Source organism: Mustela erminea, chromosome 8, assembly GCF_009829155.1.
Source record: "Mustela erminea isolate mMusErm1 chromosome 8, mMusErm1.Pri, whole genome shotgun sequence".
NCBI lineage: Eukaryota > Metazoa > Chordata > Mammalia > Carnivora > Mustelidae > Mustela > Mustela erminea.
In genome coordinates this window covers 11,981,903-11,998,481 of record NC_045621.1, presented here as the reverse complement: position 1 = coordinate 11,998,481, position 16,579 = coordinate 11,981,903, and the positions used below count along the sequence as shown (strand labels likewise).

Here is a 16,579-nt window from a genome sequence, read left to right as displayed (position 1 = left end):
GACAGAATGGCAGGCAGAGTCAGAGGGAGAAGCAGGCTCCCTGCGGAGCAAGGAGCCTGATGTGGGACTCGATCCCACGACGCTGGGATCATGACCTGAGCCAAAGGCAGCTGCTTAACCAACTGAGCCACCCAGGCGTCCCTTCCCTCAGATCTTTTAGAGTTTACATAATTAAGAGCTCATGGAGTTCAATTTATTATTGTATTTGCAGACTCGTTAGGTGCTATTAATACCACGTCCAATCTACAGATTAGGAAACTGAGGCTCAGAGAAGTTAGGTGATTCCTTCCAGACTGATTAGTTAGCAACTGGGGGTCGATAATCTCTGCCTCTCTCTCTAAATTCTATAACCTTACCTCACTGGAGATCACTTCCCAAGTATATGTGGTTCCCTCAGGTTGCTTAGGGTTTCCTCTTGGTTGGAATTACTTACCAGTACATACCTGGAGAGTCGGCAAATACTATTCTGTAACCCCACTTTATAAGCAAGGATCCCCTCTGCTTTCCATCACCAAATTGTATTGCTGAATTATATTCTACTTAAACTGATACATAATAATGCATGACAATATCTGACTAAAAATTTTCTTTTGTCTATGGCAGTTCTAATAACTTTTTAGTGGAGAATTACATAGAAAATTTTATAAATCAGCTTGACAATCTGCAGTTTCATGTGAGAAATAATATAATAGTCACTATGGAGAGCCTAACCTTAATTCATTCATGAGTTTCTAGTACTGAACTTATTACTATTGTTTTGTTATTTTTTATAGATTTTATTTATTTGTTTGAGAGAGAGAGAGAGAGAGAGAGAAAGAGATTGCACAAGTGGAGAGAGGGGCAGGGGAGAGGGAGAAGCAGACTCCCCACTGAGCAGGGAGCCTCAAGACTCCAGGTCCCAAGACCCTGGAACCAAGACCTGAGCTGAAGGCAGCCGCTTAACCAACTGAGCCACCCAGCTACCCTTCTAGTACTGAACTTCTTTAAAAAGATGTCATTTAGAAAAGAGTTATAAAAAGTGAGTATGTTCAAAATATAAGGTCCCTGATTAGCGTGAAGATTTTGTTCTGGTATCTTTCCTTAACAAAGTGAGATGTGGGGATCACCCCCCCTTTTTTTTGGTACATCAGAATATGACTAATTTTACTCACCAAAGGACCTCACTTACTATGGTGAAAACTTCCTGAGGCCACCTGTATTTGATAACCATCTTATAAAGATGCTGCTTTTTTTTTGCAGAACTACAAAGTAGTCAACCTATGTAACCCTACTTTCTGTTTTAAGAAGCAATTTAAAACTTGCTTTATTTAATAGCAAAGAGTACTAAAATAAGGTGACAATTCCATTAACCTATATTTCAGTTTTCAAGAAAGCTCAAGATTTTGCGAAATATTGTGAATGGGAAATGTGGTCTCTAAAGAACTTAACCACTCAAGTAGACATGTTCATTCATTTATTATCCATTCATTTACCTACTGGTATTTGGGGGTCAACTATGTGTCAAATCCAAGAATAGAAGGTAAGAGAGGCCCAATCCCTGTCCCCAAGGAGCACAGAGCCTCGCATGGGGAGAAGACAACTTTGGTGCACAAAGTACACGCTCAAAGGAGAACAGGAGGGCAAGAGAATTCAGGTGAGGCAGGAGGAGAGGGGGTCGGGGGGGGGATTCCTCTGAAAGAGCTCCTGAAAGGCAGGTGACACCTCCCAAACAGAGGAAAACTGCCTTTGCGAAGGTCCACAGGTAGGAACATTCAAGGTCAGGATGGTGCCACTGAAGGGAGCCTGTGGGGAAGCGGCAATAAATAAGACAGAAAGGCAGATGGGGTCAGATCTCGGAGGACGTTATGTCACACTGAGGAGACTGAACTTTAGTCCACCGATACTTCCAGCTTAAATCCCTACAGCTGTAATCCACTAATATAAAGATATTTTAAAATAAAACAGCCATAGATAGTGCAGATTGTAAATTTCGGTTGTCTTAGATACATTAAACCTTAAGTTATTAGTTTCTCCTTTGGACTAAAAGCTGCCGGAGGACAGAAATTATTTCCTCACCAAAGTACCTTTTCCTTCTCGATTCATCCAACAGAGGATCCACTGATGAACTCATTCTATCACAAGGCTTTTGTTAAGTATTAATTTCCCACCATGCTTGGCTAGGTGTTTACATGAATACTGCATAGATCTGTTCTCATGTCTCTAAAAGCTTATAATTGGTAATTTAAGACATAACAGTTGTAATTATTCTTAATTCTCAGGACTAAAATGCCATTGCTCATGTGACAGATTGAGAAACAAACTAATCATAAAAAGGCCATAAAAGCTAATAAGTAAAGGAAATACATGTACTAAAATAAATCAATGTAAAATTATAAATGACCGGAATTTTCAGTTGTTTATCATGATTTATTTTATTGAGTTGAGAAATCTATTAACCTTTTTGATATAGGAAGATGGAACTTACTGAATGAGTTAGAGGAGCTCTACCTTCATTGCCATGCAGATTGATAATATTTACAACTTAAACATCACTGTCTTTCAAAACAATGCCAGCGCTTTGACGAGTTACTGAAGGGCAATGGAAAAAACACCGTCTACTGTTCATGTTTGCGCACGTACGTGACAGCGATTGGGACCAGTGGATGGAAATGGCGCCTAAGCCAGTGCCTGAAGCACACACCCCGCACCGCTGTGGTCTGGGCCCTGACAGATCAGCCTCCGTTCCCTCACTGGCGGGGTGCCACCAGTGTTTTGAATAAGACACTCTGCTGAGCCTACCATATTAGTCTGTCCAACCAGCCAGGCTTTGCAGAGAATCGATTACTATGACTCTGATTCTTTAAAGTGCTTTTCCTTCCCATAACCCAGCGTTAGGAGCTGTCCCGTGCATCCATCAACAGCCATTTGGAAAGGGGCCAAACTTTGGTCAGCACCAGCATCTCACACTGGAAAACACGGTCTCACCTAAGGAGGTGACCAGGAGTCAGAGAGAATGTGAAGCCCTCCTATCAAAGGGGCACATTGTTTTGCTCTTCTTTGCTCAATGCTCAGTAAGTAAAAACAACTTTGTATGCAAATGATATATGGAATATATTACACAAGACAACGACTAACAAATTTGCGTCAATTTCTGTGATAACACTTAGGACTCCAAATACGCCGCACATTGTGGAAAATGGTTTTGGCCACATTCTCAGAGACCTGGGCTCACAGGTTTGTTCTTCTGTGCCCTGGCGGTACTTGGGTGGAAAGTTCTGGCAAGCAGATGTGTAGTGGAAAGGGGCCAGGCTTTACAACCAGACACAGCTGGGTGTGAAACACTGCCCCTCCACGTTTCCTGAGAGTCTGACTTTGACCAAGTCACTGTACCTTAAGCCTCCGTGTCCTCAGAATGTTATTTAATAGGAAGATCTACAAAACAGGTAGCATAGCCGTTGACGGAGCCAGGGAGAGCTCTAAAAAAAAAAATCTCACAAGTCCTGCTCCTGCTTGAAACCTTTCAGCAGTGACTTCTGCCCTTTGAGTAAAGCCCTCCCTGGCTCATATCTCTGGGGCACAGACCCTCTTTGGCAGTCTGGTGAAGCCTACGAGGTCATTCTTAGAATGTTTTAAATAAAATACATATGATTAGAAAGGAAACCACCATTCATACTGAAATAAAGTTGGAACAAAAGACTATGCCACGGGATTATCTGGGCTCCTCTATTAACATCAAATCAGATGATGGAGGGGGCGCCTGGGTGGCTCAGTGGGTTAAGTCCCTGCCCTTCGGCTCAGGTCATGATCTCAGGGCCCTGGGATCAAGCCCCGCATCGGGCTCTCTGCTCAGCAGGGAGCTTGCTTCCCACCCCCCTACCCCCGCTGCCTGCCTCTCTCTACTTGTGATATTTCTCTGTCAAATAAATAAATAAAATCTTAAAAAAATAATAAGGTGATGGAGGGGCAGTTCCTGTAACTGCAGTCATTCTGAAGTATCGAAAAACAAACCGCATTTCAGGAGATCTATGGCAACTGTAATTTGATTTGAGGCATCTGTGACTTCTAGTTGTGAAAGTCACAGGTACTCCTGCTGCAACCGTGAGCTTTTTTCTCCGCTTGCGTTCAGGACTGAAGGCGATGCTAAATTTCATCTGGATGTGAGTGAAGATGAAAATGCATTTTTTTTCATGCAAGTTTGTGGAATCCTGGATTCCACCCGCAGATCCCGTGGCAGTCCAGGAACACAGGCGAAGAGTGAATATTCGACCAACACCAACTCCTGCCGCGCTGGCTGACCTCACCTCCCCTTACTGTCCCTCTCTGCTCACCACACTCTGGCAACACTGACCACGTGATCTCCAAACACGTTAAATTACCACCCCCCATCCCCCGCCAGAGCTTTTGCTTTTCTATCTGGAATGTTCTGCTCTCGGCTCTTTGCAGGGTGTTTCTTTCCTGTTGTCTTCATCTCGAGTGCCACCTCTTCTGAGTCGGCTGCGCTGAGCAGCCCCATCGAAAGCACCCCCTCCCCGAGCCACCCTTATCAGACCACTATCTGAAAAGATTGTGTGTATTTATGTGGTCTCCATATGGACTCTCTGTTCCCCTGCCCTAAAAAGCAAGCTCCGTGGCAGCAGGAACCTCATCTACCTGTTCAGCTCCCTAATCCCAGCATCTAGAATGCTGTTGGGCACAAAGGAGGAGGCCAACACATGTTGGCCAAATAAAAGACAAAAAAGTGGGACTCCACAAATGTTACTCTCCCATCCCTCATTCTGTGTTTTAGGTACCGTGACGATACAAAGACATTAACAACAAACTCTGCCCTCAAGTCGTTTCCAGTCTAATGGAGGTGGGAGGTGGCCCTGTAGAAGGTGGGGAAATTGTCCATGTCCTAGAACCGTGGACAAATCTCTCGTAGGGCCTCCGTCTCCACGGTGCCGGATGAAAGGCTGGGACGAATTGATCTCCATGGTCTCATATGGTCTGTGGTTTATGATCATTAGGAGCTAATAGTGCAAGGTTGTATATAAAGAAGTGAGGGGTTTTGACCCTAACAGGAGGAAACTTCGCAGAGGAGGACAAGACTTAGACAGGTCTTTGAAGTGGGGCGCCTGGGTGGCTCATTGGTTAAGCATCTGCCTTTGGCTGAGGTCGTGATCCCAGGGTCCTGGGATGGAGCCCCGCATTGGGCTCTCTGCTCAGCAGGAAGTCTGCCTCTCCCTCTTTCACTCCCCCTGCTTGTGTTCCCTCTCTCGCTGTGTCTCTCTCTGTCAAATAAATAAAATATTAAAAAAAAAAAGAAGGGCTTTGAAGTATAATCAGACCCCAACAAATAATGAGAAGGGAGGATATTCAGAGTCATGAACCCTCTGTGTTAAAAGAAACGTTACAGGTTATCCAGCACGACCACTAGGCAATGGTGTGGCCATCTCTCTGTGAGGCCATCTCTGGAGGTGTAACCTAATACCCTAGTCCTCAGCTGTAACCCAGCATGGTGGTTAAGACTTTGAGTTGTAGAATGGTACTGCCTGGGTTCAAATCCCAGCTCTGGAGCTTACTAGCTACGTGACCTTAGGCTAATTACGTAGCTTTTCAGTGTCTCAGTTCTCCCCTCTGTAAAATGAGAATAACAATGCAATTAACTTCATGGGGTTATGGTCAAGATTAAGTGAGAAAATGAAAATATGCTTAACACACATTCAGTGAATGCCCCTCATGATTCTTTCTGTTGAGTGGTTTTCTAGTGTGTCAAACTTACTACGTATACCCCAAAACCATTTTTCCCTTCTTCCATTGTAACTAAATTTTTTACTAGCTAGAGACTATCCAGTTTGGAGTTTCTACAGCCAATACGTAACTATATCATACCTTTTCCTTGACATTCACATGCGTATTGAGTTCAGCCATCTTGCTTCTAGTGGAATAAACCCTATAAAGAAGGAAAAGAAGATTAAACTTTTAAAATTGATTTCTCAGTGTTACTTCCATGCTCTCTCCAAACATAGTAAACAATTTCATTCAGCCATAATCATAAATACCATTTTAGAATGTAAAAATACTTTCAAGCTAAGCATTTGTCTTAGATGTTCTAAAAGCATGTTATGATTACTCTAGAAGACAATGTAAAATCTTTTATGCATACTGTATTGACATGAAAAATGACAAAGACAGACGCGTGTGCACCCAAACTGTATTTCTTAGTAAATAAAAGAAAGATGGTCAAAACAGTGAGAGGCAGGGCGCCCAGGTGGCTGCCTTAGTTTCAGGTCATGATTCCAGGGTCCTGGGATCAAGCTGCCTGCACAGCAGGAAGCCTGCTTCTTCTTCTCCCACTACCCCCTGCTTGTGTTCCCTCTCTCACTGTGTCTTTCTCTGTTAAATAAATAAATAAAATCCTTAAAAAAAATTGAGAGAAGGAAAAGCATACCTATTTTAACTGAGCATCGTCATCCCAATCCTTCCTGTCTCTTAGTTATTTTATTTGCCTCTAGTTAATATAACAAATATTTAACCAGTCTTTCCTACATACACATAAATACACCAAAGCTCTCGAGGAAGAAACAGAAGAAATGATTCAAGATTTAAACATAAGAAACACCATACATAACAGTTTTTAAACCGGTTTTTTCACTTACCAACATATGAACTTCCTTCCAGATCAAGGCATACCTATTCCTTCACCATAATTTTAACGACTATAAATTCATGATCTCTATGAAATGGAGTCTTAAAATTGCCCGTAATCTTTCTGTCTCCCTAAATTCTTTAGATTTTCTAACTCGGGTGTCCAATCTTCCTTGTGAAGTGACCCACTCAGGGAAGATCTGTGTTCTTAATAAGAAGCGTTGGTGTTTTCTTTCCTCTCATCTGGTCTAAATCTTTCCCCATTATTATGGAAGATAGAACTTAAGTCTTTAATAGTTTCAATCTCTTTTTGAAATAGAGCATAAATGACTTAAATGGGCAAAGACTGGTTCAGGAATTAGCAGCAAGATAGGCCAAGATATCAATACACTCCCTATTTGCATGTTTAACGCTTTTTGTCAATCAAGAACCACTGAAACTCTATCTTTTATTCTTTTTGACCCATGCTACAGTGAGTGTATCTAGAGTTGATACATTTAGGGATAACTTACAATAATTCTCGGATTTCTCCTTGCCATTTTCTTTTAAACCCAGGTCTTAAATAAAACATACACTCAGATCCATTATCTTTTTTTGTTGTTGATTTAGGATGAAAGCCTGGCAATATGTAATCTTAACTCTATTACCATGCACATAGGAAATCCACATAGATATATTATTATCTATTACTAGATACTATAAATAGTAAGATTTCATCTTTTTAAGTTTCCAAGTGATAATGACAGACACATGCATTTGGGCACACTAGCAGGAAAGACTCTGCAAACTCCATCTCCAGTAAGACAGCTCATTCCCATATGCTCTGCAAAGAGTGTCCATGCCATTACACATTGCTCCCATTTAAATAACTGTCCCAAATCGCAATTCTGCATCTCTGAGTTGGCATATGGGAGAAAGCCCATAATACTAGCTGGGGAGAGGGGCCACCTGGGTGGCACCCAAGAGTGACCCACTCTTGAGTTTCGGCTCAGGTTGTGATCTTGGGGTGATGAGATTTAGTCCTGAGTGTGGCTCCCAGCGCAGTGGGGAGTCAGCCAGAGATTCTCTCTCCCTTTCTCACTGCCCCTCCCTCTGCATGCTCTCTCTCTCTCTAATAAATAAATAAGTTCTTAAAAAAAAATACTAGACGGCAAATAATACCTGAATTTCATTCTTGTTTATTGCTGCTCTTGAGAGTTACTAAGAACAGAGAATGGAATGGAATTATTTTCTGATGGTTGATTTTCTTATTCAAATGGAAGTTTTGGCATGTAAATACACACTGTGTACACACGTGGATTTTTCTGCGTGTGACTGTGAGTGTGAGTGTGAGTGTGTGTGTGTGTGTGTGAGAGAGAGAATGAAAAAATGAGGATGGGGAAGAGGCAGATATGGGTTATCCCTGTGGAACTACGAAGGATCAGGGTGATAGCTGGATTTAGTGCTATTTGTTAGGATAGATCTATGAGCCACAGCTCCCTTCATTAAACTAGATTAGCCAATCTTCCGGACACATCTAGTCTTGCCATTATAGATGTGTGAAATCTGATAGAAAAACCGTTCTGTTTTTATTTTGCTTTGGTGCCTCGGATTTGGGTGTGAAGCCTTTTCTAAGGCTGGAGTGTCATAATCCACGGCGGAATCAGGGAAGAATTCCATCGAGGACAGAAAATTTCTGAGCTCTGAGGAGGCGGCAGCACTGAATGGTGAGCTCTATTTGTAGATGAACAATACACACATGAATGTGTAGCTTTCTTTTACTTAATATATATCTATTCATATATATTTCCTTGGCAATTCTCTTTGTTTTTGACCTCAAAGTCTAACTCAAGAAGATTCTTCTTTGGTAGTGGTGCCAGTGAATTAATTACAACATTGTGTGGGTGTGCGCGCGAGCGCACGTCTGTGAATGTGTTTGTTTGCGTGCGGAAAAGCTGGCTCCAGGGGTGAAATGATCTATTACAGGTTTCTCAGATGGTAAGAGAAGATCAAGATAATGGTGGGGGCTGTTCTTTGTCCATCTTCTTCTCTTGGTCCCTCCCCCCATGTGGAGCCCCGCATCTACAGGCTCCACCTCCCAGGTGGACTCCAGCGCTCTCTCCACATCAAGGCTTTCCGCTGTCCGGCACATAACAGAGAGATGAGGGCATCAACTGTAGTTCCAATTATGGAAACCAGAGGAAGAGTTTTAATCTAAATAGAATATAAATTTGGTTTGCCCTAAAGAATTAAAGAGTTTAACTGGCCAGGTAGTCAAACTGAGTCCTATCGCTAAGGACAAAGTGAGGGCAAGGTTGATCATCAGTGTTAAATGTCCACACCCTCAGTCTGGCGCCAGTCCCTCTGGTGTATTCCAAAGTACACCTCACCGTGGCACGGTGCCATATGCTTGTTACCCTTCCTGAGCTAACTTCCTCTCCCTGTGAAAATGAAACTGTGCTGTGCTTCTCTTCTTTTGGAAGTCTCTTTTCTGCCATGAACTCCACTGGGACAGTCAGCTCAATTTGATCTGAATCTTAATTGTTTAACATTTTTTTCTTATTTTATATATTTATTTGTCAGAAAAAGAGAGAGCACAAGGAGGAGGAGCAGTAGGCAGACAGAGAGGGAGAAGCAGGCTCTCCACCAAGCAGGGAGCCCAAAGTGGGACTCGATCCCAGGACCCTGGGATCATGACCTGAGCCGAAGGCAGACGCTTCACCGACTGACCCACCCAGGCGTGCCTTCATTATTTAGCTTACACAGTTAAAGAACTTTTCCTCCAGGACACATATTGTCACATCCTCTAAAGTAATAAGCCCAGAGTTTGGCAACTTAAGAGTTGCAGACCTCTGAGCTAACCTGAGAGTCCTCTAAGGCTATGAGCGACAGGTGTTGGGGACCAACAGGCCTCCTTAATTCCCTTGCGTCACACTTGGTCACCACACATCGTAGTTTATCATTACGGGACGGGATGGATGCCCATATCCTAATATACGATGATCAAAAGAGCTTTAAATCCACAGAAAAGTACAGGATCTCTGGCTTCTTGGAAAAGCATCTGGTTTCTAGTTTCTACTATCACTTAAGAGTGTTCTCAGAACTGACCAGTTACTGAAGCCCAGTTATTCAAATCCATAGGTATGTGTTCTGTGCCTGTCAATCAATATAAAATTAAAATAACCAGAAATTCTGATATCGATATAGTGTTCAATAGCTTAGGTTCTGCTTGAAATTTTTTTCCTTAAAGCTGTACTTTGCTTTCAGTAATAACATTACAAACATACATAGATATCATTTAAGTTTTATACATATCCTAGAGAAAAATAAAGATTAAGAATATTGTTGACTGAAATTTTACTTATGAAATAACATACTAATCTCTTATTTCAGTCTAGATATATCTATCTATATATAACATATATAGATATATATACTCCATAGTCAAAAATGAAATAACAAGTTTATCTCTTACTTCTTTCCATATATATATGTCTGTGTGTGTATGTATGTGTGTATATATATATATATATATTCATATATATATATATATATACACTATAGTCAAAAATTTATTAGGAAAAGATATCAATCCCAAAGAAAAGAATTTCACAATTTATCACCAATATATCACCTATATACTTCTCTGGTGCAAAATTAATAATCCAGAAATATAGCTACCACTAGTCACTTCATGTGCAAAGTTGTATCAAACTGAAGTATTCATTATGCAAAGGTCTTACTTAATATACGTTAATGTCGGTCAGGAAATCTATTGGTTTATAACAAAGATAAATATTTTTTATGAAAAATAAATCTGCATAGCACAAATTCTGGCAAATATGTTTCAGCATTCCTAAATAATACAAATCAGTAAAATTCAATATATATGCCAAACTAATCAGCTACCAAACTCTGTGTTTAAAAAAAAAATGTATTTCTAATTCTCACACAATCATATACAACATAGAGAGTGAAAACAAGGTATTGAAATGCCAAATTGCTTTCTGACTCTGTTTCCCTCGTGTTTTACTGTGTAGACAGTAACGAGGTTTCACTTTTGTTTCTCTGAAACCTATGACTCCTTTAGATTCACTTTCCTGTTCTCAGGTACTATGTCACTTTTCTTGAAATGGATCCAAGGAACCAGAGGTAATATATAAGAAAAATTTTAAAATAATGATTTTAGCAATTTTTTTTCAAGGTCACTTATGCGAAGTTCTTCCATGATTTATAAAAGTGTAAAGATCACAACACATAATTGGAGCTGTTAATAGAGTATTTCATAAATTATCATAATGTAGCTGAAGGAGACAGGGAAGAGGCGGACATCCCAGTGAGAATGTACAGAGAGGGAAGCTGAGCAGGTTCGTAGAAGATGGGGATCCACTTGACTTTCTGGCTGATCATCAGAATCAACTGGGGAGCTTTCAGAAATAGAGAGTTCTGGAACCCCTTGCCAACTGGTAGAACGGGGTTGAGCCCTGAGCAAAGCAACTCCCTAGGTCATTTTCATGCAAAGCCAGATTTGAATGTGGCTGGGCTGAACCAGAATGTGCTGGGACTGTAAAATATATCCTAGATTTCGGACTTAAAACAACGAAAAAGGAATGTAAGTCGTCCCAATGTTTTTTGGATCTGTTATGTGTCAAAATGATACTATTTAACTTATTAGGTTACATAAAACACAATATTAAAATTAATTTTGCCCATTTCTTTTTATGTTTTTAAAGGTGACTACTAGAAAATTTTAAATGGCCTATGTGGCTTATGCTGTGTTTCCATTGGAAAGTCCTGTCCTGGAGTAGCTGTTCTTAGTTTGATTCCCAGAAGGGCAGTATCAGTGTCACCTAGGAACTTGTTAGAAAGGCCGATTTTCTGCCCCTCACTAGAGAAACTGAAGTCTGGGGTCAGGGCAGCTCAGCAGTGAGCATTTTGCCCCCCTCCTCCCAGAGGCCCCCAGATCTCAATCTAAGCTTTGAGAACCCCTACTCTCCAGTCTCCATCCTGGGAATATTAAGAAAAAGCCTCCTCCTGGATCTCAACCACTACACACAACACACCGAGCCTCACAGAAACCTAGAGAGATAAATGGGGGGCTGGTTTCCCACAGATTACACTAACGAATGATCTTTCCACCAGCATATTATTAATAATAATTAACACATTTATAATGCCAGGCCCTCTGTTAAGTGCTTGGTAAACATTTCTTCCAGTTAACTCTCCCCCTATAAAGTCGAAATTATGATTACCCCCCATTTTATACATGTGAACGCCGAGGCACAGAAATTCAGTAATTCAGCCAGGGTTGCCGAGTAAGTGGCAGGCCCAGGACTCAAGCCCTGGGCAGTCTGACTCTGGAGCCCACAGCTGTCGCGCTGCTGGCGCCTCAGAGTCACGGTAAGCGAGTCATGGGGCGCGCTGTGATGGGCAGCGCTGCGAGAATCCCGCAGGGACTGCAGGGGCCCGTCCCACGCATCGGCTTCTCGGGCGGGGCGGGCACTCGATGCATATGCCCCGTACCTATGTGGACCTTGTACACGCTGCAGTGCAAAACCACGGAACTCACACGGCAAGAGACAGGAATATACTTGTTAGAGAGGCTGGTTGTTTTCCGGCGGCTTCCTGCCCCAGAGGAGATTGTCAAAAGCTGCCCTGAGCTGGCCCTGAGCCAACGAAGGGTCTCCCTGGCTCTTTCACCCTGCCCAGGGGCTCCATGACATTCCAGAGCCTGAAGCGTAACTGCTTCTTCTTTCGAAATTCAAGTAATTAAAGTGTCTGGGTGTCCGACTCAGGTACAGCCCAGACAGTGCTGTGGTCACGTAGGGCCTGCTGAGCCGTCTGCTCACGGCTGTCCCAGAGAGAAGGCACGAGAAGCGACCTTGCAGGCAGGTGGTCAGTTACTCGGTGTGGCCAGCGGGAGCAGCAGAAAGTCTTGGTCATAGCCGAGTGTCCAGCGGTCTCCCGGAGTGCCAGTCCTTAACCTGTGCGAGCTTAAGAGACAGCTGCATTGTCACTCGGTCTACCTCTGGAAGGAGGTAGAACACAACTGATTCCTTTATTTCCTTCTCCACTGCCGTCAGCGGGTCCTCAGCAGAGAGCAGCGCTCTGAGTCAGTGAGAAACGGGTCCGGGATGTTTTGAACAGACCTGTCTGTATGGGGTGCCACGTCCTGACGGATGTTGCAAAAAAGTTTCTAGATTGTCACTGTATAGCGTGAGGGCCTCAGGTCTCCAGACACAGAATAAGACGCTGGTGTTGTAGGGGAAGAAAAACACTTTTTACCTACACCCTTCTGAGTTCTTCCCTTTGTAATAAAAGACAGATTAACAAGAGAAAAATAAACAGAAATTTATTAACGCGTGTACCTCCTGTATACACGGGAGATACGAGGGAAAAGCAAGGACACTCCCGAGGCGTATTAGAGCGCAGAATCAAATCCCATCTTCACAGGGAAAGGAGAGGAGGGGTGTAGGCCTCTCAGGGGACAGCAAATGATTTTTAGGAGGGATGAGAGGTTCGACAGCTCGTGACACAGTGTGTCTGAGTGTGATGTCGACTCCTAGGCTCCTCTCCTGTGACAGGAGTCAACAGTCTTATGTGGTTGACAAAACTGCCCAAGGGGAGCTCAGATGCAGCCTCTCCCTGCATTTGCTGTTTTCCCAGTGCCTTCAGCTCCCGAAAATCAATAGGTCAAAGGGGCACAGTTTGGCAGCAAGTCCTGTACATCTACAGTCATATTCTGGGCCGGCATATTCTCCACCCTTCGGAGTATGACCTCTGTGGCCCTTTTCGGCTCTCAGGACTACAAGGGTGGAAGGGCCCTGGGAGTGACGGGAACATTCGCCTGCTAAGGCAGCAGGCAAGGTGAAAATGCACCTTAAAAAAAAAATGCGTGGGTGCTATCTGCAGTGTTTCCCTGTGAAGATCACCTTTAAACTGGTCAGGGACTAGTTAGTTGTCCAGTCCCCCATGACCAGTCGGGGGTACCTGCATGTCACCTAAGCAGGTGTCACCTAAGCAGGAGACGGTGTTCCTTTGGTAAAACGGGGACTTCGTCTAAACGGAAGAGTACGTAGGGTTTCTGTGGCTGGACTCTCCCGTGGCCTAATCCTTCTTTTCCCTTTCCCTCAGTCCTTTGCTGTTCCTTATCTGGTGTTGTAATTACTGAGGTCTCTCCAGTTTCAAGGGCTTTAGCTCTTTCTTCTGTGGTTTGATTCCCACAATTTAATAAAAGTTCCTGCGCTGTGCCTTGTTCCTCAGAGGAAAGCTGCTTTAATTATTAGGAATGAGGACACATAAACAATGAAACAGAGAACACTGATTGAAATATGAATTTCATATAAAGATACTTACCGAGACTTTTTTGTTTAATTTGGAGGGGGGAAAAAAACCCCTCAAGGTTGCATTTTTATTCAAAGACACTTCAATGTACTAAACTCACTGTTAGAACAACTTCGCTGAAAAGCATTTTAAGGGCAAATGTCAGAAAAAATTTCACATGTAAAAAGCCCAGACTCTGCCTCTTTTGAAAGGCAGGGTTAGCCTCTGGTTTAGAAATGTCGCTGCCTACGAAGTTCTTTGTGGGGAGAAGAAAGAAAATTGAATGTTTTATTTAAACAGGTCATTAACAGTCAATACTTATTTGAAAAGGCCTGCTTCCAGAGGCAGATAAAAGCTTCCAATCACTTAGAATATCACTTGAACGCATCTAGGGCAAGATGTGCTGATGCAAGTTTCAGACCTCTCTCAACAGCCCGGCACCGGCGCGGGAGGCTCGGCCGCCCTCGTGTATGCTGCACGCCGAGGCAGCAGACAGCACAAAGCACACTCTATGGCAGGCCCGGCTTTGAATTTTCCATTTAGTGCTGGCAAATGCGTATGAATGAAGATTACCCATTTTGCATAGAGTGCCAAACCACCTCCCCGCAGCAGCAGAATGCAAATGAAAGCAAAAGAGCAGAGGGGAACTCAAATCAATGAATGCAGCGGATCCTGGGCCCTGCAAGCACCGGGGTGGGCGTGTGGCAGGCTTTCTTAGCATTCAGCTGTAGCAGGATTTTTCTATTTAATGTGAAATTATTTCATTTCCTATGTCTCTGACGGCTTGAGAATATAAATAAATGCTTTTTACTAAAAGTGACCCGATGCTGGCGCTCGGGGAAGGCTCTGCTTCTGATCGCTGGGCTTTCAGGCAAACATGCGTTTCCATAGAGATGTGGGTGACCTGGGCCCGGTGCAAGTACCCACTTGTACCAGCCGTTCAATTATGTTTCAAGATGCGGTGATGTCAGCTCGAGGCTTTAAAACATGCCCATCTTCAGAGATGCCTTGGGAAAGGTGAAGTGACTGGCCTTGTGAGGTTGGGAAGAAGCACGCTCTAACAGGCTCCCTCACCGCAGATGACACCTGCTTGCTGCCATCCCCCCCTCCTGGCCCTCGAGCAAATCTCTGATCCCAGAGGGGTGTGGACACAAAAGCCCAGCGCAGTTCTCCTTCACACACCAGAGCACCAATTGCATTACACAGACTCCCCAAATGCTGAAAAAGGACACCCTTTCCTTCTCTTTCCTAGTCCCCTAGCTATGGGCAAGTCCTACCGAGGGCAATGCTTGTTCTCATGCTCTATGGGGACTGCGTGCAGTGGTTACAAAAGAACCCTAACCGAACTCTTACTGTGGCCGGGGCACCGCACTAAGCACCTTGCACGTATTAACTCCTTTAATCCTCCTAATAATTCTATGGAGTATGCTGGCCTCATTTTACAGAAAACGGAATGGAAGCACAGAGAGTAAGCTACTTACTCGAGTCACACCGCTCAACTTGGACCTACTCAATCCTCTGTCACCGGAGGGAGACAGACATGGACACGAAAACACAGACGAAAGCCAGAGGAGGTGGAGAAGGAAATCAAGAGTGTAGACTCAGGAAATCAGAGCTGGAACGGAGCTGGCTCCAGCAGCAGGGCAGAGCAGCCCCAGGGCCGTTGCAGACACCCTCACGGCAGAGGGGGCAAGGCGGGCTCGCGGCCAGCGGGGGCTGCATGCTTTTTAAAAACTTTTTACAGCAACTTTATAAAAGAAACCCTGATAGTCGCCTCTAAAGAAAACATGCATCGTGGTTCTGCAACATAACTCTGGACTGGCAAAGAGAAATCCTAACTCAACGTGGCAAAGAGAAGCTACACGTTCGAAGCCAGCTCTGTGGAAGCTGGCTCATTTGTCGTGGAATAAACACCTGGTAAAGGAACCATCCGTTTTTCAGAGCGGTGTCTCCTTGCAGAAACCTCTGTTCCAAGAAGCTCACAACATTCCTAATTCATGAAGTCAGAACTCTTTGAGTAAACGTTTAATGATTTTCTCCAAGTAGCATGGAAAGGTTTTTCCTGCTTCCTTGAAATGGCACTGGCCCAGTAAAGATAGTCTAAGATGATTGCCTCACAGGCCCCAGCCTTGGGTGGGGAGGGAGTACTAGGAAACTGAGGCAGCACCTTGATATCCAGCAGGAGAGAACCCACAAGGAGCCAGCCCCTCTAATGCATTGATAACCCCTACCCCTCAGCACCCCCAGCCCCCCCAGCACAATTACTGTTCCTCCTAAGGCTTTCTGACAAAATCAACCTCAACTCACTTTTTAAGGCTTCCCAGCGTGTCCCAAATCAGGGCTCCTCCTGCAAGGCTGAGCTTCTGGCTCTCTCACCAGGCAGATAAGCCCAGTTCTCCGACCGGCCACCTTTATTGACATGCTTTTACCATGACCAGTAAGTCATCTCAGTAGTGACGCGGGTGGTATCAGAAACCAGGGTAGGTGGCAGGGTGTGGCCCACTAACCCGCAGTAGGCTGATGGCCTACACCTGAGGCTCGGAGGGACTCACCTTCGGGAAACGGCTTGCTAACTGGCCAGTGCTTTTGCCTTCAGGCTCTTACGAGTGAATTCCCGGTTCTCCAATCTTCCTATCCTAGGGAAGGCGCAGCTCTAAGACCGAACTTGCAA

The 16,579-nt window shown here is 43.9% G+C and overlaps 1 protein-coding gene across 3 annotated transcripts in view; it reads right to left on the bottom strand.

Annotated features, from left to right (window-relative positions):
* The window catches only part of SPATS2L (spermatogenesis associated serine rich 2 like), a 96,165-nt gene extending 79,851 nt beyond the window's left edge, over positions 1–16,314 (bottom strand). For 2 of the 3 annotated variants that reach the window (XM_032354352.1, XM_032354355.1), the window contains exon 1: positions 5,851–5,911. In XM_032354352.1, coding sequence (XP_032210243.1) covers positions 5,851–5,889 — 39 coding nt within the window. In that variant the 5' untranslated portion in view covers positions 5,890–5,911. Of the gene's footprint in view, positions 1–5,850; positions 5,912–16,215 lie in introns of those variants that run through there. The other variant, XM_032354353.1, reaches the window with a different exon arrangement.
* Between the last annotated feature and the right edge of the window lie 265 nt (positions 16,315–16,579).